The sequence below is a fragment of the Anser brachyrhynchus genome (genome assembly GCF_964034855.1).
Source record: "Anser brachyrhynchus genome assembly, chromosome: 3".
NCBI classification, from domain to species: Eukaryota; Metazoa; Chordata; class Aves; order Anseriformes; family Anatidae; genus Anser; species Anser brachyrhynchus.
The window spans coordinates 39,451,579-39,475,622 of record NC_137696.1 but is presented as its reverse complement, the minus strand read 5'-3'; the positions used below and the strand labels follow the sequence as shown (position 1 = coordinate 39,475,622).

General features: G+C 36.2%; 1 protein-coding gene across 4 annotated transcripts in view; it reads right to left on the bottom strand.

Annotated features, from left to right (window-relative positions):
• Positions 1 to 24,044, bottom strand: part of STRN (striatin) — a 69,584-nt gene that overhangs the window by 22,011 nt on the left and 23,529 nt on the right. For 2 of the 4 annotated variants that reach the window (XM_080584745.1, XM_080584748.1), the window contains exons 5-11: positions 23,097 to 23,261; positions 11,564 to 11,699; positions 9,564 to 9,699; positions 6,030 to 6,140; positions 3,695 to 3,781; positions 2,989 to 3,132; positions 233 to 369 (exon numbers count right to left, since the gene is read on the bottom strand). In XM_080584745.1, the coding sequence (XP_080440871.1) occupies positions 233 to 369; positions 2,989 to 3,132; positions 3,695 to 3,781; positions 6,030 to 6,140; positions 9,564 to 9,699; positions 11,564 to 11,699; positions 23,097 to 23,261 (916 nt within the window). The remainder of the gene's footprint in view (positions 1 to 232; positions 370 to 2,988; positions 3,133 to 3,694; positions 3,782 to 6,029; positions 6,141 to 9,563; positions 9,700 to 11,563; positions 11,700 to 23,096; positions 23,262 to 24,044) is intronic. The other 2 variants (XM_080584747.1, XM_080584746.1) reach the window with 1 other exon arrangement.

The following is a 24,044-nucleotide window of genomic DNA, read 5'->3' as shown; positions in this document are numbered from 1 at the left end:
TTACCAAGAAGCTTGGCTCTATCATCCTTGTAAGCATCCTTCCAACACCTGTAGGGCTGTTATTAGAGCACCCCTTAGCCTCCTCTACATCAAACTAAACAAGACCAGTTCCCTCAACATTTCTTCATTAGTCACATGCCACTGGAGACCCTCCAATTTCTCCACAGTCCTCTTGAAGCGAAGGGACCCAAAACTGCATATAGATATGGCCTCACCATTAATAACCACTTACATCATAAGTCAGCGAATCTGCCTCATTGGCTACCGTGAGGCCTGCCAGCTCTCCAAGACCCAGTTCATTTTCAAGGGCTTCATCTGTTCCCATAATGAAAGATTTCCCTGAAGAAGGAGGAAATGTTAAAGCTTCCACTGCAAGAAAAAACAACAAAAAAAAGAAACCATGAAGCATGGGTTTACACAGTGTTGATTTATAAAAGCATATTTGCCACTTCTGAAATACTAAACATCTCTCAAGTAGTTTAGTGCAAAAAGACATAAAAGGATCCATAAAAAATAGACTTCTAAAGCGTATCATTGTACTTACCAATTAATGGCATCCTCTGAACACTCTCAAGTGTGCATGACTCAAGACAGTAAGTGTAACTAGCCACAGAAGGGAAGAGTATGCTACCATTCGCCCATATATAATGCAAAGTAACACAGAAAAGCTCAGGCCCTTCCCCAGCTCCCCTATAAAATATGCAAACAGGACCTGTAGAAGCAGAAAAAAGGACCCAAGAAGAGCTGATGGGAGCAGCTGGACTTCCTTCTTAACACTGTATCTGCACATATTCAAAAGCATGTCTACAGCGAGGCTTGTTTACATGCACTACCACCTAGCAGTACGTCTGGAAGCTGAGAATTCACTGCTACTCGTAAAATTACTGTAACTGCCAAATAGGTCAGTCACTATTTAATTCCGGGTTTTTACTAGCAGTATGCAATCTTAATAATTTACAGCTGCTATAGCATGCCTATAGGAGCTCCATTCACCAACCCATAAACATATCCATAGCCAGATTCACTAGAAATGGAAGGATAAAAGGCTAAGAGGAGAACAGTTCATATAAGGCTCTGCATCAAGTGATACAACTGGAAAGAAACTATGCCTTTATGAACTTCGCTCTATGACAACTCTCCAAAACTACAGATCACAAAAAGGGGACTGAATAGATAAAAATGTGCTATCTTCTGAACATGACAGACTTTACCTTATGTCTCAAATTACAAGGGTTTTTCAGTAAATTACTTCCCAATCAAACCACCCCCCTAAAGTTCCATTGTAAATAAAAGACCTTGCAAATACCATTGCTACCATGGAGAAAAAAGGAAACACCAGCTCATTCTCAGCATCTTATTTAGTCTAGCAGCATCAACAGTAAGTTAAAACTGAACAAACCGTGGCTTACAGTGAATAGCCTGATTTATTCAGGCTGCTTCCCCCTTGTCTAAAGGCGTCAGGTTCAGATTCTATTCAATTCCCCTCCAGACCATCCAGCAAAAACTAACCCAGTCTACGTGATCTTTCCATTCCACTCATGCACCTCTATGAATTGTCCTGTTTGTTTTCAATTACCCTTTAAAATCAAGTAAAAACCCTTCAGCTCTGCTGTTTGATTAGGTCTCTTAGTTATTACCTTTTAATTACAAACACCCCTTACATTCATCACCCTGAAGTCTAAACTATCACTCTCTCATTCTCTCTTTTGACCTTATGATGCAACGTTCCACTCAACACCCAATACATACAGGATGTCAAATCTGGAAAGTTACTAGAATTAAAAAAAAAGTATGCCAAAAATATCAGCAGGTCTCAGATTTGCAAAAGGAATATGCAACTAGAAGCTTGTAATACTGAACTCAGACTAGTAACAGTCAACTGTCCTCTCGCTTTCCTGAGAGTCCATCTGAGTCTCTAAATTAAAAAACACAATCTTGAAAGGACATGAAAATAGAGCTCTGCAAATACGTCTCTCAGTACATGGGAGAAGATTGGAAAGGAAACATTCAACCAAAAATTCCTATACTTCTCGAAGTGTTGCTAAGTTACCCCCTTCTTTCATAAAGAAAATCACTGAGCATGTAGGAAACAGAACTACTGAGATCTTCACTAACTATGCCACACGGCAGGCCTTTTTATGCATCTTAATTATAACTTGGCCGACCTACTTCTTCACACTCACTGAAAGACCGCTAAGTCAACACCATGTTTTGCTCATTTTTCTAAAGACACATTTACCATTTAAATAAAGAGCAAGATACGATCTTTTACAAGTTTATATATCCTAATATATTTATTATGCTGCATATTACAGCAACTCAGATGTTGAACCAAATGCATGATTTAGCAACTTAAAGAGGCAATATTAATGAAGGAACTCACACACTATGTTTTGCAAAAATGCATGGTTTTCCATACTTGGACCGAGCCACTATGAGAATTTTTTGAATTTTTGGAACATCTTGTGCAAATTAACACACTGGCAAGCTGTAAGTCGTTCAATATTACTGTATAATCACCACATGCATTCCAAACCTATACCTAGGCATGTGTTTACCTGCAGAGCCTCTTTTATCTTTGAATTAAAAAAAAAAGAACATGTGCATATGTCTATGTATACATATCACACACACAAATTATGTGCATAAAGAGACACATATATCAAATGTATATTCCACACCTGTCTGCTAGAGCTGAGCATGAACACAAGCAAATCAGTTAAGATCCCCATAGTATAAAGCCACCAAATGCCAAAGAAGTTTTTTCCATCATGTTCAAAGGTATCCACCCAAGGCTTTTCTTAAATTGTCTTGACCTTCCTAGTAAAGACTGGAGGGGAGGAATGGGAATTCCATTTATTGCATTTAGACAGAACTTATAATGCCGAATTAGCATTTATAACGTACTTACAAAGAGGATATTCTTTAAGAAGAATTAACTATAAACATCTACCTTTATAAAGGTGTATGTAACTTTTCAATACTTACCTTCATCTGTCCTGTTTATCTCATGTTCAATGAGCCTTGAGCTACTGGGCCTAGAAGAAGGTGCAACAGATGGCTGTAATGAAGGGAGATCATCAACATCTCTCAAGTTTGCAAGCATATCTTGCAGCTTTGACCTGTTGGGCCCTAACCAGAAAAACAAACAAACAAAATAGTTTACGGATAATTCATAACAGCACTATTTATATCAGATATGGTACAGCAGTACATGCAACAATGAATCCTACCTTGTGTTAAAATGTTACCATAGAAAAATAATGAGCACCTATTCTCAGCAGTAACTAATCATCCAGCATGAAATGAATTTCTTGAAAAGAAAGCGACAGAAGCAACTGAGAATTGCAAATGCACAACTTTCCCCACTTTTATTAACTCATATTGTTATTTGCATGGAATGCTCAAGAATGCCTCTGACTGGGTCACAGGAACAGTAATTATTAGAGTAGTTACTTTTCCAAAGCAATTTATAACATTTGTGAATGTTTTAACATTTGTGCATCAGGTACTTTGTGCAGCAAATTCTTACAACAAGATGATGATTTTTAACTTATTTGTGCAGGAGTGTAGGATTGTGGAACTATATAAACTAAAAAAATATAGCTACATTAAAATAAAAATGCAACTGGATTCACTGGCCTACTTCCTGAAGCTACATATGGTGAAGACCCATGCCCTTCTTGACACTTACCTGTGCTTTGCTCCATCATTTTCCCACATCCCTGTTTTGACTGTTTTATATAGGATTGAGGCTGAAACATATCTTCGGTAGTTTTTCCTGTTGTAAGTTTAATTAAGAATGGGAAAATGTCTTACCCATAGTCCATTATGTTTTTTCCTAGACCAGTAAATAATACAGCTATTTTTAAGCAGCTTTAACACAGAAGTGTACTCTAATATATGTATGCTGTTATTACTTCACAGGAGTGTTTACTACAGCCTTGCAAAATCTTAAGTTTACTAATGCAGTTGCAAACTCTACTTTGTCCACCCTAGCCATAATGACAGTTAATTAACTAAATTGTGTTTGTCTGTCACAAAAATATTACTTAATTGAGAAAAAATTAAGTAGGATTTTGCAAGATTGTTTTACTACCGTATCTGGTTTATAAAAACAACAGTATTTTATTTAGCAGCAGTTCAGCACTTAAACATGATTTATGATGAGACTAAAGTCATAGTTGCAAGCTTTGTACAACTTAATGTCAAGATTTTTAGTCCCTTCTTTTTCTCCAGACTTCCTTCCTCACATTCTTCTTCACTACGTGCAATATAAGACATAGCTGAAAACTGACTGGGATTCTTCTCGATTTTTCTGCACTGATTCCCATCCAACAATTGTTTGTCCATGGAAAGATGCTTAATTCTGTTCTGCAGTAAACCATTTGCTCTCCCAAGATCAAACCAATCAAATCAATCCAAAAGGTACTGGAAACGTACTAAGCAGTAGTTGTCTTTATGACGGAGCACTGGATGATCAAGTGCTGCCACCTTACATCTGGAATTTTTCTCATAAACGTATAGAACAAGTTCCAGTAATAACTGCATCTATATTAAAAATATTAAGTTTCATTACCAAAAAGAAATAATACTCAATAGCTGCTCAAGGATATAATTTCAGTAGTTTGACTAAATAACTTCTGCTAAATTAACCCTACAACTATTCACCCTGACGCTACATAGCAAGTTCGTGTATTTTAAAAATAACAGGCAAGTTAGATATCAATTTCACTGAAGTCATATATTGGTATGCCACCTCTAACTTAACCATAAAGAAATTTAGAATCAGTTTTGTGAAGCATGAACATTTCAGTTGTCTAACTCAACTTCTTGCCAGGCTTGCAAGTTCCAGTAACTGAAATGATTCCAAAGATAACAAAAATATCACCTAAGGAATTTAGAGTATGGCAATGATTTACTTTAAAAAAAAAAACTTTGTGTATTTGATTGAGTAACTTCAGCAACATAACCAACTGCTGAGACTCATCACACCAATACAAAAGCTAATAAAACAAGTCAGCCTCAAACAATAATGCGAGGATCTGACTTTTTGCATCATTAGGCATGTTTCTTTGGAAGTGAGAATATCACTAGTATTAATAAGCATCTTCCCACAAAGGGAGAAATATCTCAATTTCCTACCAGATTACATGCAGTATTACTAATTTACATCATTTACACATGAATTCTCAGTATGGCTAGAAGTTTGAAATAGAGCTGCAAATATAGTGCTTCATTTTAAATACTTCATCTGAGTTCAGAAAATTTCAAGTTTAACTTATGAAAAATATTGGTTTTATAAAATGGATTTGTGTTTCAGGAAACATAACAAAAAACTGCAATACAGGGCTAGAAACTGTATTTCAGATACTGATCACAGTTTTTTTATTTGGGTAAAAATACCCAATGTTTTTAAAGATTATTCCCACACATAAAGTCAAAAAATAAATCCCATCATTCACAAATAAATGGATCATCCGAGTTACTTCCTATTTCGAGCCCTGCATAACAAATTATGATGATAGTATGACTTTCATGTTGTGAATGTTAAGTATAAACAGGGGTAGAAATTAACCCGGTTTTTCCCTCTGTCATCTAATATGATACTCAAGAAAGTTTCTGTTGTTACTTAATTTACATATCAGACTTTAAATCTTCCTGTGAAACTGGCATGTTTCCAGCTAAAAAAGGGTTCTGAAATTTTCTGTATTGAAGTGTAAAGTACTAAACCAATGCATTTTACAATTTATGCTTCTGCATAACAAAAGTATAATCCCTTCTCCAAGCACAAATTTTCAGTTTGTCCAACACATGGTTGGAAGAAGTTATATCTAATCCAGCTACTTATCAGGTAACTTGATTGAATATCATTAATTTCAACCCCTGAGAACTGGTGAACAGGAAAGCAGTCAGGAGCAGCAAAGTAAAAGAGTAAGTAATTTTAGGAAAACATTGAAAGAGAGATAGAATTAAGGGTGTGAAAGATGTGGGACTTATGATTTTAAGGTGCAATGTTTTCCACTTACTCTTCACCCCCTTTTTCCCCTTGCGCTCCTTTTTGTATTGTTCCTTGAGTTTGGTTATTACTCCCTGGTCGACATTCCAAGCTTCAGGCATGAGACACTGGTCTTCCTTTTCTAAACAAAGTGAAACAAACGAAACATCCTTTTTCAGTAATGTCACCAAGTGACCTCCAACTGAAGGAGGTAACAGCTGCTGTATTTGTCTTATTTTAAACAGACAGAAATAGCACCAAGCTTGTGAAAGCTATGAAACTGCTACTCCCATCCCACTTTTATTTGCTCACAATTTTCTTAACAAGAAACTGACATAAAATTTCATGTCTAATTGCTACAACCAGATACACAGCAGTTCATAAAATGCAAGCAACATTTACTTCACAATAATTCAGGACATTTTTTTTCAGCTTTTTCTTTCCTCTAAGGAAAGAACTACTACACCTAGAAGCAACAGTTATGTTACTGGTCAACATAACATTACCACTCTGATTTTGTGTCACTACATTTCAAATTTTCATTTCATAGCCTTTGTGATATGCTGTCATTTACACAAAGCAGAAGTACAACTATACGTTTTTGGAATACAGTATACATATCACCAAGCTTTGAAGAAAATACTAAAGAACTAAAGCCATGAAATTTCACAAAAAGGGGAAGGCCTGAATTTTTTGTATTTGAAAAAAAACTACACAAAACATGTCAACGTGCCTAATGACAAAAAAATCCCCACCTATTTTTTGAAACCTCTCCCCCAAATTGCTTTAAATTAATTTAAAAATTAATTATTTTCAGTCCAAGTTTTTTTTTTGTACATCAATCAAATATTCTAGACCTTTAAAAATATAAACACTAATAAACTTATCTTTAAAATAATTTGCAGAAAGGGTGTTATTACATCTGCAGAGGAAGCAGAACACTACCTACCATAAACCAAAGGAGTTATTTGGATAGACAATACAAAAACATGCCTGGGTTATTTTGGGGACTGACTAATTAGAAAGTAACTATGCAGAAGAACACCTAGTGATCCCAGCCAACACCAAACTGAAGAGGAGCCAGCAGCCTGTTCTTGTAGCAAAGACGATCATACCGCGCTTTACCAACTGTAAGGTAGCCAGTAGAGTGAGGGAAGCGATTACTCCCCTTATTTGGCACTTGTGAGACTACATCTTGTGCACTGCATCCAGCACACTATTTCTTTTCCTAGGACACCTGGTAAGTATAATACTAAGTACATCGCATTGATATCGTATAGCAAGTCCAGTGGAGCCACTAGGATGTTTAAGAAGACCGAAGAGATGATGTACAAGGAGGAGCCAAGAAAACTGTTCAGTGTGTTCAGTGATGTCAAAAGAAGCATCTTTAGTGCTGCTTACACCTACCTCATGAGCATTGAAAAGACAGACTGTTCAGGCTTGCACCACAGAAGGACAAAATAGATTTTACCTTGGAGACAGTCAAATTCCGGAAGGCAACAGGAGTTTGAACTATCTCAGCCTTCAAAGCCTCCAGTCATGATCCTATACTTACGACTGACAGATTAATTCAAGACCCAAAGACTTGAGGCATTAGCCTTTTTGCAGCAGCTATCAAGTAGAAAAGTAGTAATAAACTGAAGAAAGACTCTTAAAAAGAATCTGTGGGCTAAGTCATGTCCTCTTAATACGTACGCTCAATTAAGTACCACTAATGATCAACAATTAGGTGATGAGGAATTCCAAAAGGTACATGAAAGTCATGTTGGAGGAAAAAAAAAATCCTTTCTGAGACCGGGTTAAAAGTTTTAAGCATGCTTTTCCTCCCTAGCTAGACAAAATTTTTTGCTCTCCTCCAACAAATAGTTTAAATGGATTTATACTAGCTAGTATGGCTTCCAGAAAACTACAGACTATTTTAGGATGCATCCTGCATGTCTCACAGGTTCTGTTCAACTTCACAAGCAGATCCTGAACTATGTGCAAGTGCTTTAAAATTAAAAAATTCGGTGAATGCTTCCGAGGACCTTTAAAGTTAGAAAGGTCCCACACGTTACTATAACTATTCAGTAATGCTTAAAAATCCAAAATGAAGCAAGGACTTTCTCTGCTTCTATCCTTTACACACAGCATCTGCTTTTTATGCTACATTTAACAGTTTCAGTTAGGTCAAATTAACCTAACTGATTCATAACAGAAATTCCTTGAAGAAGCTTATTCTTACATACTGTCATTACGAAAGACATAAGTTGTGAGATATAAATAACTAAAAACCACGAACATCTGTAACTCAAAGAAAACCCTTAATACTTCCAGAAAAGGAACTACTACTTTCCACGATAATGTCTTTTTAATGTTAGACTTCTGCTCATTTGTACTCAGCTGTCATCAATGGAAGTAAAAATAAACTTGAAGTGTGAATTTGAGAACAAAAATGCTCCTGTTAGCATACTAACTTTTCACTGACGCAACAAGTATACTTTTCAAGCATAAATGGATACATGAACACTGAAAAGTGTTAAAGAGAAGAAGCATCAGAATAACCTAATAAAATTATTTTTGATAAAAGGAGCAACATTCCTAAATTTGATTGGTGAACAGAATACTGACTGCCCTATCTAAAAATACTAGACACATCCTCTCAGCAAAGAGGCTACACCAAATGAACAATAATTTGGAGTCTAACTATGAGCTGATAACTTCAGTGAAATACATCATCTAGAGCTGTTGGATCATGTGAGAGCCACTGCTCCTGTGGCTGATTTCTATCAAGGTTTCAGTTCCATTATAAAGCTCAATTATTTCCCATTCATCTTCCATAGTTCTGTCTATCCCCACTAACGTGTAAAACTTTACAGAGAAGCTTAATGAGGAAAAAACTTCCCATCAAAATACTTAATCAGTTCTCTTCTTTCTTCCCTTCCCTGTGCAGTAGGTTTATGTGGAATATTTATGTCAAGGTAAAGTAAATCCTGGCATCTGCAGGACATGACCTTCAAGGACAAAGAGAATAGTTTGTGAAATTTCGCTTTATGACTAGGGGGCTTGAAGATATATATATAATTTAATAGCTTATAAAAGAAAATTTGAGCAACAGAATAGATCATATTGCCCAAATTGCTAATACACAATTAAAGTACAACTAATTCAGACTTTATGACTCACAGTACTTGCTGAATCAAAGCAGGAGAAAGCAAAAGAAGATGAAATACCTTTCATGTTTGGAATTATAAAATACATCGTTATCAGAGTCCTTCATTAGAATTGGCCACTGGAAAAGATACATTGAGATCCCACTCACAGAATTAAAATTCTATCTGACCCACTATTTAAAAAAAAAAAAAAGACAAAATGACCAGAAGCATACACTTCCAACAGTCCTTACCTAAAAGCACTATAAAGAAAAATGAGAATACTACATTATGAGGATCTGTCTGTCAACATAAGATTTACTATAGCAATACTCAAAAGGTGCTCCAGTCATGACAGAGATCAAAATCAATCCATCACAATACATTCTTAGAGCATTTTTTTTCTCCTGGTACATTCCATTACATTTCCTTACCCCAGTCTGTTCCATCTCCTGAACTCCTTGATTCCCCATCACCTTCATCTGAGGTAACCAAGAAGTCAAACTCTTTCAAAGCTTCTTCTGTATCTCTGTCTTCACAACTGTCAGACAGCACTCTTTTCCTTACAATCTAAAAGGTGAGGAAGGAAAGCAAAAAGCTGAATTAAATTACATGCACTTTGTATTATACCTAACGTATACCAGTAATGTCTTGTCTTCCATGCAAAATCCTAACAAGAAATTGAAAAAGCAGCAAGAAAGTATACATTAATGGAAATTCTGGAATTAACATAAAACTTTCGATCAAATTTCTGTGTCATAATCATAATTGTTTGTAGACTTTTCTCCAGTAACCACCAATATTCAGATCACTTGGTAATGAATCTACACTGACCTAGATGACTACTACTCTTTTTAATACCAGAAAAGTACAAATTCATTTTTAATAGAGGTAAAAAAAAAAAAAAAAAAAAAAAAAAAAAAAAAAAACTAAAACCAACCAAAAGAAACAAACTAAACACACAATGCTGTAGAAAGGACAGCAAAGCCAAACTGGCTCTGCTACTCTGAAAACAGCCTTTTTAACTCCCACCTCTGAAACCATTCTAATTACTGACCAAAATATGAGTCTAGAAAAAAAACTGCCAAGCGCTAATTTGCTTAGGTTTGACAAAAGTCATTCTATCCTGATTACTTCCTCAGATATTACTGTTATTTACACACAGTACTTCGAAGTTTAAACTGTATTTCCCTCACCAATTCTAAAACAAATTTGGGAACTGGAAAAAGAAATACATGTTTCAATGAAGGACCTCACACCACAGTATGCTTTTTTATTATTTTTTGAATAAATATACTTTTCCCTCAATAATCAAAAAGACTAGTTGCCTTAAAGTTAGTTAACTAACAGGTGAACTCATAATTTTGAAATCTGTAGCAAAAGATTTACTCCTCCAGAAAAATTACATTCATCGTGGTATTTTGACATGGAACCTTGCTAACAGTAAGTCCGAGAAGACTTCAGTAGACAGGCCAACATCTCATGGTGCACGAAGATAAATGTTTCCTCTAAATTAAATGAGCCAATTTTGAAACCTAAAACAATACTCAACATCAAGCTTCATTATTTCGGCAAGCTTAGTGAACATACTATATTACAGATGATTTTACAGATGAGTCTCGGACATTAGTTCACAGTTCAGCAGCGACAGGAACAAATTTACAGAGATCCTTTACAACCGATGCGGTTGTTTTTTTAAGTGTTCGTTCTTAAAATTGTTCATAAAAATGATCACATCCATCAAAACTCATATCTGTTTCAATTGTTAGGAAAAACAACTCAATGAATCAATATTAATTCTGAAAAGAAGAGGATTAAATTGGGTATTGATTGTATGTATATAAGGTGATCATTTGACCAAATCACATTGCTAAGTATACATCGGGAGGGTTCAGGCACTTGACTGAATTCACAAAGTTTATTAACTATATACAAAAATTTTCCATTTATACTTTTTCTTCCTTCCACTTAAAAGAAGAGGTGGTATTTCAGTTCTGTATCCCTACAAGGGTAAATTTCTACAAGTCACTTTAAATATTAAATGCATTTATATAAATATTCAAAAACAATGCATGTTTGACTTGCAACATTACAAGCAATACCTTCAATGTAAGCTGAAAAATGTAAGAAAGTACATGTAGTACCTTAAAAACTCTATCCAATGTATACAAAAAAATACTAGGCAGTATGGAATAGTTGGAGGACAATTCATCATTTGTCACTCTAAACTGAGAGCAATATAGATAACAAAGCTTAACGAACTCAGAAATGCATATATAATTCCTCTTATGCACACATGCTTGGACAGACCATCATAAAGATGCATTAATGATTTGCACGTGTACATACACAGTCATATACTTTGCATATAGGCATCTCATTAATCTCACTTTTTCTGTTCTTCGTAACTTTTTCAATTATTTTTTCCACTCACTGTTGCGGTATCAATGATTGTTTTCTCTCTTCCTTCAATATCTTCCTCATCTTCTTCATCACTAAAGTCTGCAGCTGCATTTTCAAGGAACTTGAAGGTCTCTAGCAGAGAGGCAGAGTCAGTCAATTCTGGCTTCCTAAACAACAACAACAACCACCAACACCATGAGTCAAAATAAATCATAATGAAGTCACTGTATGTCAAAATAAATCATAAAGAAGTCTGTTCTGTTTTATGGTGTCTAACAACACTTGAAATTAAAATAAGCCTACAGGTAAAAATGGACTATTACAGGTAAAACTGTGGGTTAAAAAGCTAAATCTTATCCATAAATCCACCTTATTACAACCAACGATTATTCCTCATCCAGCTGCAATTACCAGGACAGGTGCTTCAGTTTTTTTATTGTTATTTTAAAAGCATTTTCAAGCACTCTCCATTGGATACATGCCCCAAAGCCAATACTGATGTATCTTCACTGAAAGCCGCAGCAACCAGGATATGAGTTATAGCTACAAAGTTGACCTCTCACTTGTACCTCAAGGTACAGACAATTTTGCTGCCACTGCTATCTGATATTCTCCACATTGTCGGAAACATCAAACTCTAGATCTATCATTCATTAACTTTTTAGACAACCTAAATTTGCCACTATAAAACAATATAATGGAAAAATATTGCTGATGACTAAGTAACAGTCACATAGATGTTAATATTAAACAAACAAGGAAAGGGATGAAGATTGGGTAAAATTATGACCGCCAGCATTGGCACAAACTTGGGGAGTGCCTCTCAAACAGGAACTACAAGGGTCGTCATATTAACAACTGAAGAGGAAGAATCCAAGAAGCTGGACTATAACCATTATTAAAGAAAACTCGGATGAATGTAAAGCAATCCCAGAATTAACAACAGGTACCATGTTTTCTACGCAGAAGATGTACTTCTCCATCAATATTTCAAAAATAAAGTATGGAAAAAATTTATTCAGTTTGAATTTAGTGATTGCTTCCAGTAAAACCTTTCAAATTCTTTATATGACTTTAAAACAGTAAAGGAAACAAACGTTATTGTTGTTTTCTTACCTTTAATCAGTAGTCTGTGTTGCATAATTCATCACTACATGCACGCCATCTTGATTTTCAAAACCACTGAAACCACAGAAGTCTCTCCCTCTCATTTCAGAATTGTAGTTCTGAATTATCTTGTACAGTCATCCTTTCTGCCAGCAAGTGCCTTGCTAAAGCTACATATTGCTTCTGCTGTGACCCATTTCAAAAGGTTCAATCAATTTACAGGCTTACAATAGTAAGGCCTTGTAAACTCCCTGCAGTGTAACACCTGATTATCTGTCCATCACCCACTTATTCCAGTGTTTCTTCATAACACTTTGCAAAGGCTTATTACAGGAAACATTCAAGGGCAAAAGCTCTCACGTGTAACACAGCATGATAAACAGAATACTTCCTTCTTTATTCAGTCTCAGCTCAATTATTTCCATGCATAAATGACAACCATTAGCAGAAGTGGCTTCATCAAAGCCTCAGTATGTTGGCATCTTAAGATAGCTTGCCATCCCACCCTTTTTTCATGGACTGAAAATACCTGTAAGGATTTCACTTGACACTAGAAATTCCACATACACAGCAGCATAATATACCATGACACCACTGTACATTGTCATGGTCACTAGTTTTACAGAATATATTCCTTTCACTTCTCTTATCTATCTTAGATGAGAACAATCTCAAACACACTTCCAATTTGCCTTGCTTCTTGCACTATTTTGTCCCTCGTGTTTCTATGACAAACCTGAAAGCACTACATAACGTTGTTCTTTTTCCTTAATTAACTACTATATTGGCAAATTATAGCACCTCACATATCTCTAGCAGTAATATACAGTTTCAAAGAAGTCTTATGGGGCTGTCATTTTGCTGCTTCCAATGCAGAAAGGTAATGTTCTTCACTTGACTAACTTCTTGATTTTTAGGAAATAGTGTATGTCTTTGTTAACTTTTAGTGGACTAAAATGTACAACCAAAACTGCATTCCTATTTTTTTCCTGTGTATTTTGCCATGTAAAAACATTGTGGTCTCGTATTAGCAACTGTCAGGCATACCACAGTAAATAGCAATGTATGAAGTACTACCAAATATAGAATAGAAAATTTTTAATTGACAGAACTTGTTATTGCATGCCAAATATCCTTCTACAGACACAAGTATTTGTAGTAATTCATACCTATATTAGTTTCTCTACTCATTTGATCTTACAGTAAAGTTCAAACTGACCACCAAGAGAGAAGATTTTATCTCTTCTGCAGTAACTGTTCTGCATGCAACTATCTTATTAATTATTACATCTTTTAGTATGCAGGATATATACTTAAGAGTGTATCTCCATTTATACAGGCCAAAAAAAGCACCTTATGAACTAGAAAACACAAAAGCTAATCATACATTCCAAAACTTCTGCACACTAGTAAAATGTACAAAGTCAGCATAGTACCACAGAAGATTATTTGTCCTAGAGAACAACTTCCAAGAGATACTTCAAAAGAACAAAAAAAAAAAAGAAAAAAAAGAAAACTGTGTCAGAATATTTAAACTATTTAAAGATTCTACCCAGAAAAGAAGCTTCAAGCTCACAGACAGTTTGATTGGCTATATTGTACCCTAACAAATTTTTACAGCCTAGTCAACAGTGACTCACATCTATGGCATTCTTCATCCTTTAGCAATACATAAACATAACAAACACATTACTTCAGATATTACTGTCAACATGAACACTTAAGAATACTGTAAAATACACAGGAGAAAATACCTGGACTTAGTTAATTTGTATTATATAATTTGATGGCAATTTGAAACTCGCTTGTTTCATTTTTCTCCATCTGTTAAGTTTGTTTCAGTTATGGGGTCATTCACAAAGCAACAGGAAAAAGCAGAAGCGGCAAAAATACATTCTGAGATAGTATAGTACAATGAACTCCTTTAAATTCTATTTTAGAAAAAGAAACACAACTCAACGTTTCCAGGGCTCTTGTAGTCTATAACACTTGGACAAAAAAGCATTGAGGGGGTGAAAACAATAGTACTGGAGATCCGAGGGCAAGGACTGGCATGTGAACTGTCATGTTATAAGCATGAGCGAGGCAAGATTCAGGAGCTGCTACAAATACGGGGTGACTAAAAAAAAAACAAAAAGGTCTCAGAAAGGACAATTTCTCTTTACTGGACTGTCTGTGATCAAAACACATGTAGGGGAAACGGTCATTTTTCAAGTGGTGCTTTTTCCTTCTTCCCCAGCCACACTGTCTGAAGAAACACTGCTGGGGAAGAACAAGCCAGACAGCAGGAGCAGTGACAAAAGCTGCCAAAGCAGAGAGCATAGAACAACGTAATTTTGGCAGAGCCTTCCTCAACTCTGTGCTCCTCAGAGGTTCTCAATCACTTTTCCACCGCTTGTACCTCAACTGTACTCTGTAACACCACCCTTGCATGGTTTTCTCCTGGACTCCACCCTTGGCTTCCTTTTCTCGAGGGTTTCCATCCCATTTTGTTTACCACTTCCTAACCAAACCCCAAAATAATTTAGCCAACATAATGTTCTCTATCAGACACCTGTTAGCTCTGCCTGTGCATTACATCCTCCTCTCCTGTAGCCGTATCCAACAAGCCAGGGAAACCTTTGGGCAGACAGCACCTGCTACTCGTGTCTGTGCATCGTAAGCACGGCAGGACTGTTTGTCGCAAGCGTAACAAGCACAGTAAGTACTGTCAGGAAGTAACATACAGGTACATTAATGCTGCTGGGTTTTCCATCTTACTACTAACAGATGGACAGCACACAGATTATTCTTGACACAGGGAACTTCTGATCCCCAAAGATAAGACACTTTTTTTTCCTGTTTAAAAAAAAACAATTCTTGTTATAAATGGGTTGGTAACTTAATTACTTACCTCCCTTAAAGCAATACCAACCTGAAATCCCGTGAATATTTTTTTCTCTTGGGAGAAGTTGCCAGAGTTTTCTGCAGCTGTGACCACCCTGAAAATCTCATTCTAACTTGTATATTACAGGCCGTTTAATTATTCAGATTTGTCTTAACTCCTTGGCCCCTTTAAGACTAATAATAATAATAATAACTTCTTCCCATGAAATCAAAGAAATACAGTGTTTGATACTCCACATGTACTATTTAAAGTCTGCTGGGACCTCACTGGGCCTCAGCAGCCCCTGCAGCCAACTCTTTCCTTTCTGCCCTACAGTCACAAGGCTCAAGACAAGTATTTTCTGTAAACTCCAGTTGGCCCTGACATTAGCAGCCTAACAATATGTGTAGTGTTGAACTGGCTTTCAACATTTAATATTCAGGATCTTAACAGAAATCCAGGTTTAGATTTTCTTTTACTGAATGAAAAGGAGAAACCATAACCTATAGAAAAAATGAAGCTACGTGGCAACAAAACAGCACATTGATGGATAGCTTTCCTGCTTCTAGCATGACCCAGACGTTTCACATTGCAAGTCAGTTTTAACTTAGACTAAAGCCATATTACAGTCCTGTATTTTCATTGTAACCAACACCCTCAGTATTTCTGCTGTTACCTTTTCCTTTCCTGATAGGAACTCTGGGACTTTCTGTGGTCATGTCCAGGGAGGCTGCCACAAACTCCTCCCATGAATTGCCCTGCCACAAAGCCATTACCTGCCTTGGTCCCCGGCAAAAAAAGGAGAGGTTTGGTGGGGTTTTTTTGCTTGTTTTTTATTCCAGGACATACACAAAGTGTCTTAAATAAAAACAGATTTTATTGACAAATTCAGAAGCAGGAAGGAACAATGCAGTATAAAGTTAAATAAATGAAAGATCAGCTCAGGCTGGGAAATGCTTCTGGGGGCCTATACAGGAAAAAGCCTGTCGTGGCCCAGTATTTGAAGAGCTGTTCTAAAACACCCTTTCTTGAGCCATTTTTGTTGGCTTGGTTTCCTCCCACTGTCAAAACGTGCTAGTGCAAGGTCAGCATTTTTATTAATTTCCCACAGAATTCAGTTATTTCGTGTTCTAATACAATCTTTTCAACACAGCTAATCGAGTCCTTTCAAACTGGACAGAGTAAATAATGGCATGCAAATTGAAATGCTTTCCTTCCTATGACAACTGCCTTTTCCGAACAGTCTTAGAAATTTTCAATACAGTGCAAAATCTTTCATAATACAGCATGGAGAAAAAAAAAAAATCAAACTAATAAAGTGCAGAATATTTATCATCAAAATTTAGACACAAGGAACACCGGAAGGCTAGACAGTCTGTCATAACCTTTGAAACTTCTTAGGAATTCACACCACACAATGCAAGAACCAGTGCAATACGTATTACAACTGGTAAGCAACACTTACAAAATGGTTTGGATGCAAATTGGAATTATGAAGGAACGCCACTAATAAAGAAAAGGCTGCTTATCTTGCCAAATCTAGTCAGGTAACTATACTATGTCAAATAAGCATACTTTCTAAAATGTAAGGATACAAAAAGTCAATGTTAGAAGAACTGAAGTAACATTTTAAAGTTACTTCTCCATTCATCTCCCTTCTCTTTGCCTCCCTTTCTCACCCTATACGACTTCCTGGTCTCTTTCTCCCTGTTCCTTCTGTGCCATGACTCTTATGTGACATTTCCAAGAAGCATCTTTCAGACCCTTGTGCCACAGATCTGTGCCAATGAAACGAGAAGAGTCATCATTGGTACTATTTTCTACACACAAATCCCCTATTTATCTAATCACTTCTCCTGCTTCGATCCATCTGTTGAAATTGTCTAGGTCTGGCCTAAACCAGGTATCTCCGAAATGCCTGTTAGGTCACTGCAAGACGGGGGCAAGTATGAATGGGAAAAAGGTGGAAAAAACATCAGTAAAGGGAATAAGGCAAATTGATTTTGGATATACATATATTTAATTCAGTATTTCAACCTGCTATACTATTTTGAAAATCTTTTTTATGACAGGTGTTACCTCAGGTAGTTAAACGCAAAGATCTTTTCCCAAATAAACCATTTTATAAGCGAGTTAACACACAAGATTCATCAGCCAATAAGCAGCAATTTCATTACATGTGTCAGTGTTAATACGATTTAGAGATGCAAGAGTTATTCAACGCCTTCTGGTACAGAAAGACATTTACTTGCTGAAGCCTCAGATGGAATGATTTGTTGTACATTAGAAATATAAGATCTTCAAAATGTTTAATCTTAATCTTTGAAAAGGTCTTTGGATCTGCTCTCAAATGTGTTACTATGATGCCTTTTTGCTTCAGCAAAGCATAGGCAGCAGAAGTCATATACAGTTCAATTACAAAAAAGAGCAGATCAGTTTCAGAGAGAAATAAGCCAGAATACTTCTCTTAAAAGTTTCCATTGAATATTTAAATATAGCTCTAATCATCTAACTCTTAACAAAAATTGAGATAATTTATCTATACCATTCTTATATATACGCACATGCACATATATACAAGCATATGCCTGGTATACCCTTGTTTCTTTCCAGTTCCATTCCTTCATTATATTTGCTTCCATTCATATTAAGCAGTAGTCAAACACACACCTTCAAGAAGGTAAATTAATCTGACTGTTTAGGTTTCAGTCAATAAGATAAAGCTATTAAAAATGAGGTAATAAGTGAACCAAAGATACTTAAATACTCTCATGTTTTCAAGGCTACATGTGACACTTGCAGGCAGCTTTGATTTATATTTCAGTTTGCTGGAGGGAAAGCACCCGTTTCTCTCACCGCAGGTGTTAAGAATTTCAACCATTATTATGAAGTTATTATTTTAGTAATTATTTCTGACTCCAATCATGCCAAGTGGTACTTATCTTTTGGAATGCAAGTGAGCTGATTTGAAGAAACTGAAAACAGATGCCCTTTTAAATTCCATGAAATAAGTGGAAACAGGACTATATCTATCTCAGGTTATCATAACAACATTTCACTTATGGAACCAAAATCTTCCAGGGTGCATTCAAAATCCACATGATGTCTTGAGTGCTAAAGTTTTCATGAGGATCTGTATGTTAGCAAATAAATAGGTAATGTAAGAATACAAATATTTGCCCACACATGTAGCAGCTAGTACACACACAGACTGAGGCTGCTTCACTTAACAATAAGAAGAGAAATTGAAAAGGGTTTAAAAGACTTTCAGACAACAGCAATTATTTCATTATTATACCAAAAGAAGAAAAAAAAGAGGTGGGAATAGTTTTCTAATGTAGCCCCAACACTTTAAGATACTCAAAATTAAGCTGAGGGGTATGACCAGATGGCAATCAAAAATAAATAAATTAAAATTAACAGAATTCAAGTTACATATTGTCTACTGTAAATCAAGATTACTGTCCTAAGTATTTTCACTGCAATAACTACTGTAAGCTTAACCATACTGAAGTAAACAGCGCTCATGCTATCCCTCCAAACATTCTCAAAAGCCTCTGCCATAAAAACGCTCAGCTTTCTATTGATTTGAGAGCACTGAGTCACTGAGTGTCTGAACTCTGGCTGTTGAAGTAGGTACACAAGTTCTGGTATAATAGACTTGACGCATGAAAATTCGTAGAAGAAGTGGTGATTTGAGAGGAAGAGGAATATCCTCCCTACCCACCACTGAGTATACACTTCACACATCCCTGGAGCCAAAGAAAAAACACCAGGGCTTACCCTTTCAGCGGTCAAAGACATTTAAAAAAAAAAGTAAACTGTGGGTGCATTTAATTGTCAGAATTAGATCTACAGCAGATCAGAGATATTCCTGAAGGAGGCTGAGCAACAGCAGCAAACACCATGCATGCTTTGGTGGGCTTATGAAAGAAACACGCTATAATCTGACAGTGTAGCAGTGTAGAGAAGCAAGTCTCTTTCATTCTTCAACTGGAATTTCTTTCAGTACAAATCTGTGTCTTGTTCTCTACTACTTTCATTTCACTGAGAAAATATGGGTTGATTACCAATAAATGACAGTCATGACATAAAGGAAAGTTTGTTTCCCCGTTTCTGTTATCTCCTCTCCTTCCCCCAAAGTGGTAACCATATGGCAGCATGAAAACATCAAACATCATTTTTTACTTTCTATGGAATTTATCAAACGAACATTCAGTTGCACAGAAAGCAGTTTAGCCAATCTGTTCTTTCTGCAACTTACGCTGCTATATGGAGACATCTTCGAGAACATTTACATCTAATGTGTCTTCCATTTTCCTGTTCGTATAATTATTATATCCATTTTTTCTTCTGTTCTTCATTGTGCTATTTTCCCTTCTACAGTACATTATCTTCATCACATTCACCCACACTCTTTCCAAATTCTTACTGGTTTGTCTTTGTTTCTTATCCACAAACTCTTTCTTCATTCCCTGTACTCTGCTTCTCACATTCTTCCTCCCATGTAAACAATTTTTTTAAAAAAAATCAGACTTAAAAATCTGCATTCTTAGCTGAGTTCACAATATTACGCATTTCTTCCAAGACCAAACAAGTCAGCAATGTTCCGTGAGCTGTATTTTCTTGCTTTGACACAGATATTTCTTGTTAGACCAGATTAATTTTCATGCATTATATTTTGTCCAGCACTCTGTTCTTCAAAGACAACTCAAACATCTCCAGGTTGACCGTTAGCCTCAGACTTGCTAGCAGGTATTTGATATCAATGTCCATTAAAAGTTTTTAACCACAAAATTTGCCAAACTCCATTGACTTCAGTAGTTTACAGTCCTCTGTGTTCTGTGGTGACGGGAAAGCTTTCTCCCCTGAAGTATTTCACTGTATCCACACAGCCACTGCTTATCTTCCATCTGCATTTTACTTTGCAACTGTCCCAATGTCCTGTGATCCTGTCAAACACAAGCATGGCCTTCTACTTTTAGGGACTGCATTAAGGTTTTGTGTTTGTTCTTTTTTTTTCCTTGGTCTTCTGAACTCTCACTGTAACTCTTCCCTCTTCTACAAGTACAAAATAGCACTTGTTCACTGCACTCCTTCCAACTTTACAGGCTCACTGTGACCCCAAATCCTCTTCTCACTTTTCCTGCGCACCAGGAATAACAAGAAGCTTCTAAAAGAACTGTCAATCTTTTCTCCATCCTGTTACATAGCCTAGCAGTGAAGTTGCTTCAGAGCGCTCCTACCTCAACTGTGTGCCAGAATGAAGATGAGCCACCTAATTTTTTCCCAGGTCTGGTAAACGGATAGAAAAATGTTGAACCAAGTTTTTGAACGTTCATTAAGAATTCCGGTTGGGATCAGGTACAAGAACTGCAAGCCTTATAGATCTCAGTGACCTATTCAATACCAATACTCTTCAGAAATAAACTGGTGTGTATATTTTTAAGGAATGCTGATAATAGAAGAGGCTGGTAATGGGTGAGTATGAACTGAGAGCAACACCTCATCTCCTTTCAGATTTCCAATCTGCCATAAAGCTGCATTTTGAAATTTCTGAGGCAAGTGACAATGCAGCTGGGAAGAGATTAACAGTGTCACACACCACAGGAAGAGTGAAGTATAACGTATTATAGTATCTAATAGCACAAGATGAGATAGCAGTTAAGTAACAGACAGTCTCTGTCAAGAAGAAAGTCACGGAACACCTCCTGCATGGAAAATTAAAAGAGATGTTCAGAAAGCACACTTGAAATACCCAGAAGAATTGCAGCATTGAGAGCTAGCCTTATACTGAGATTCACCACGGGGTTTTGGTAAAATCTCAACTTTTACCTTTCAGTAAGAAAGATGTCAGCTGAAACCCACAAATTCAAAATAACCCAAGAAGACTGACAGGACTACATTGGACAAGTTCACTTGAAGAGTCTTCCACTGGAAAACCCTGGAGTCGAGTCTCACAATGTATATCAAAATGCTCCCCTAATCCTTCTAATACAGTCTTCCACCTTATGCTTGACAAGCGAGATGAAAGCAGTTTCTTAGAGTGTGTACACCTAAACAGCCTTCAAGTTGAAAATCTTGCAGAGCTACAATGAAAGGAAAACATGTTTTTCCCGCATCAGTGAGTATCCTCAGCTATAGGGTAGACTACCAGTGTTAAAACTGATAGACCTAAAATAAGCCTATCCAGAAAGGAAGTACATAGGAAAGAAACACAACTGTATTATTAATTGCTACATTAAAACCACTGTCCAACCATTTCATCTATCAAATAATTACCTTATAAATATCCATCTGTTTCAAAGAGAAAACAGATTTCAATAAAGTTTCAAGTATAAGAAGGGGAGCTCCATTTACCCATTACCCTGAAAAGAAGCAACTCCTTCACCAGAAACCAAACCAAAATTGTTGTTGTCATCTATCAAGCACTCCCTGTTCTTCAAAAACAAAGCTGTCGCACATAAATGACATGGCTTGTCAACTGTGTAGCAGCACAATGTATTTCGGCAGCTTGTGGGTTGTCTCATACATTCAGATTTTCCACCTCACAGCATAAAATTTAATTACGTAACAATGAACTTCTGCCCTTACATAACTTATTGGCCTGAAGTTGCTAGAGCTATCTGCTGGGCACAATGAAATTTTACAAATGCTTTGTAAAAGACAGAATGTGTCATATTGACAGTATTAGACCTTAAAATAAGAAGGTCTTGAATTTTGCCACATTAGCATAGAAAAGGAAAAAAGAAGCAGAATCTTCAAGAAAGCTGTGCTTGTTGATGACAGCACAAACCACCGGAATAGTAACCTCATGTATCGTTCAGACAAACAATTCTGCATCATTTTTCTTAAGTTTTGTAGCTACAGTACTTTAAACAAGAACAGATTGCTTCCCTAATGCCTCTACAATTAAGTTTTGGTTTTCTTTAACTTTTCAAAAGCAAAACGAAAAAACTCTTTGCACAGAAAACGCAAGAAAATGGAATAAAGCCTTTTATGTTTTCAGCATTACTTAAAAACAAAAGCAAGGACAACAAGTTTTTACACTCCTTTACTGACTTCTCATAGTGTTAAGAAATATTAAAAATGATAAAAAAAATAAATGAGTATCTTACACTTCAGTCACATTTGCACATGAATATCCACTCAGGGAAAACCATGAATTTATAGAAATCAGAATGCAATATGAGAATCTGCTTTCCAGATCCAACCAAAAAAAATCCTGTATCTCATATTGATTATCATGTCAAAGTCAGCGTACACCAGAAAAAACAAAGGCTGTAATATATATTGTAAGTTTCCAACAATCCAAATAAGCTGTTAACTTGAAACAATATTGACCTCTAATCACATATCAAATGTCTTGATTTGCCTTTGTGCTGCCATGCAACTGGTAAAAAAAAACATGCTGCTTTTAGAGCTGCGTATCTTAAAAGTTGCTTCCATACTTATTGCTTTATGTAATAAAAATTGTTAAAATTACGCTAATCTCCAATTAGTAAAAAGTCTCAAAATCTCAGTAAACAAAAATCTGTTCTACACCATTAATCGCATTTATGCAGAAAGAGAACATTTTCATGATACTCACCCAATCATTGTGTTTTCTTTAATCTGGCCCTCTGTACCATTTACCATTGGTTCTTGATTTCTGTTTTCCTTCTCTGAAGCATCACTTGAAAGTCCCAATAAAGCTCGTACTTGTTTGGACTTCACATCCAATATCGTGTCGGTGTAGCCCACTTCTTGCAGATACCTGTAGGACAGAACTCATGCTAATTTTTCACGCACATCTTACTCACTCAAAACACTAAATGAAAACTTCTCCCTAAACTCATCTTCAACCCCACAGCTTAGCAAAGTATGGTGCTGTGCTAACGGAACATGCTTATAAATCATCCTGTACCAGCTGCAGAGGGATCGCCTCTTGCAGTACCAGCCTCTACAGTCACTGAGGCGGGGGGGGGAAGGGGGAAATAATCAAAGAGCCTAGCAGTCAGAGGTTATACAATACGTTATTCATTCATTTACTAAAATGGATGGAAAAGCACTTTCAATTATAATATTTACAACTGGCTTATAAAAATCACCACAGTTGCATGTACAATATAGCCATTCTTCAACACATGGAAAACACACATGAAGCCTTACAAGACGTGTCAGGTATGTTCCTTCCCCAGGCATTACTAGAAGCCTAGAAAACAGAGGGAATAAGCCTAGAAAACAAAGGGAATAAAACCGAATTCTGTAGCTATAGCTACTACTAAAACCTGTTATTTATAACGTACTATGTTTGATAAAATCTTTGCCTTGCCATTTCCTCATTCTTCAGAATCTGCAAAATATTAATGTATCTCGCACATTTGGGTTAGTTTTGGTTGTATGAAAACCTTAAGGTCTAAAGTTGGCTCTTTCGTCAATATGCAGTTGTACCTTTGCATACAGTAATGCATCTGGAAGACCAAATAATCAGTCTCTGTCCCTTCCTCTAGAAAATGAATTTACTAATACTATCTTCTCAGAAACACTGAACAGATTA